This window comes from Corvus brachyrhynchos, unplaced genomic scaffold, assembly GCF_000691975.1.
Source record: "Corvus brachyrhynchos isolate BGI_N302 unplaced genomic scaffold, ASM69197v1 scaffold26, whole genome shotgun sequence".
Taxonomy (NCBI): Eukaryota; Metazoa; Chordata; class Aves; order Passeriformes; family Corvidae; genus Corvus; species Corvus brachyrhynchos.
The window spans coordinates 5009029-5010135 of record NW_008239324.1 but is presented as its reverse complement, the minus strand read 5'-3'; the positions used below and the strand labels follow the sequence as shown (position 1 = coordinate 5010135).

Sequence of the window (1107 nt, the reverse complement as noted above, 5' to 3'; positions counted from 1 at the left end):
GGGAGGCGAGTGCCAGCCGTGGCTCGAGGGCAGCTGTGGGCACCACTGCATCCCAGGATGAGGAGTGGGATATCTGGGAAGGGGCCATCCCAGGAGTTGGCAATGCACAACAGAGCTGGTGGTTCTCAGCAGGAGTTTATTGAGGATGTGGGACAGGGGGGAGCAGTGGCACAGAGTCCTGCTGCCAGGATCCTGAACTGGTGTCTCACCAGGGTATGACATTCCCTTCCCAGTCCAGGAAGGTGCCGGTCTCCTTCTCAGAGAGGGAGGAGAGGACCTTCAGCATCCCTTGCACGCTGTCATCCACTGTCACAGGGGGCTGTGGGGCAGAGGGGGAGATGCAGCCCATGCCCACGGCCTGGCTGAGGTCCCTGGAGCAGCTGCAGCCAGGGGAAAGAGCTGCTCCGGGGCAAAGGGAAAGCTGACAGCCCCAGGGAGAGGGGCTGAAAAGAGAACCGAGGGATTGGGGGCACCCAGCACCCAGGACCAGGATAGGAGGAGCTGCCCCAGTAGCAGGTAAGTCATGGCCAGGGGCTCAGGACAGCAATTCCCACCCGTGGAAAGTCAGTGCAGGAGCTCTGATGGACCTGCCCTGGGGGAGTTCCTACCGTGTGTCCGGCAGAGCTGCCCATGTCGGTTTGCACCCAGCCGGGGTGGAGAGCGACGCAGAGGACGCCGTGCTCCCGGTACGCCAGGGACTGGCACTTGCTCAGCATGTTCAGAGCAGCCTGTGGGGAGACAGGGAGGGGACGGTGGTGGGAGAGGAAGGGAAGCTGCCAGGGGACCCACAGCTGGGGAGGGCAGGGGAAGCAAAGGTGCGACAGTACCTTGCTGCAGCGGTATGAGGTGGCTTGTATCGCGTCCCAAGTAAAGAAAGAAGAAAAGGAGCCACCAATGCTGGAAATGTTGATGATGGCAGCCTTGCTGCAGCTCAGCCCTGAGCCCGGGCTCCCCTGGGCAGCCTTCTTCAGCAAGGGCAGGAACGCCTGCAAGGAGACAGAGGGGACAGGAGCACACACGGACATGGCACAGGGCAGGGGAGCAGCTCCTTCCACAGTGGGCAACACTGACACCAGGACTGGGTCATCCTCCCTCCTCTTCCCCCCT

The 1107-nt window shown here is 62.3% G+C and overlaps 1 protein-coding gene across 1 annotated transcript in view; it reads right to left on the bottom strand.

The window, feature by feature from the left end:
- Positions 1–116: 116 nt before the first annotated feature.
- LOC103620267 (uncharacterized oxidoreductase C663.06c) overlaps positions 117–1107 on the bottom strand; it is a 4205-nt gene continuing 3214 nt past the window's right edge. The window contains exons 3-5 of the mRNA XM_017740804.1: positions 828–1105; positions 609–728; positions 117–319 (exon numbers count right to left, since the gene is read on the bottom strand). Coding sequence (XP_017596293.1) covers positions 206–319; positions 609–728; positions 828–1105 — 512 coding nt within the window. The 3' untranslated portion in view covers positions 117–205. The remainder of the gene's footprint in view (positions 320–608; positions 729–827; positions 1106–1107) is intronic.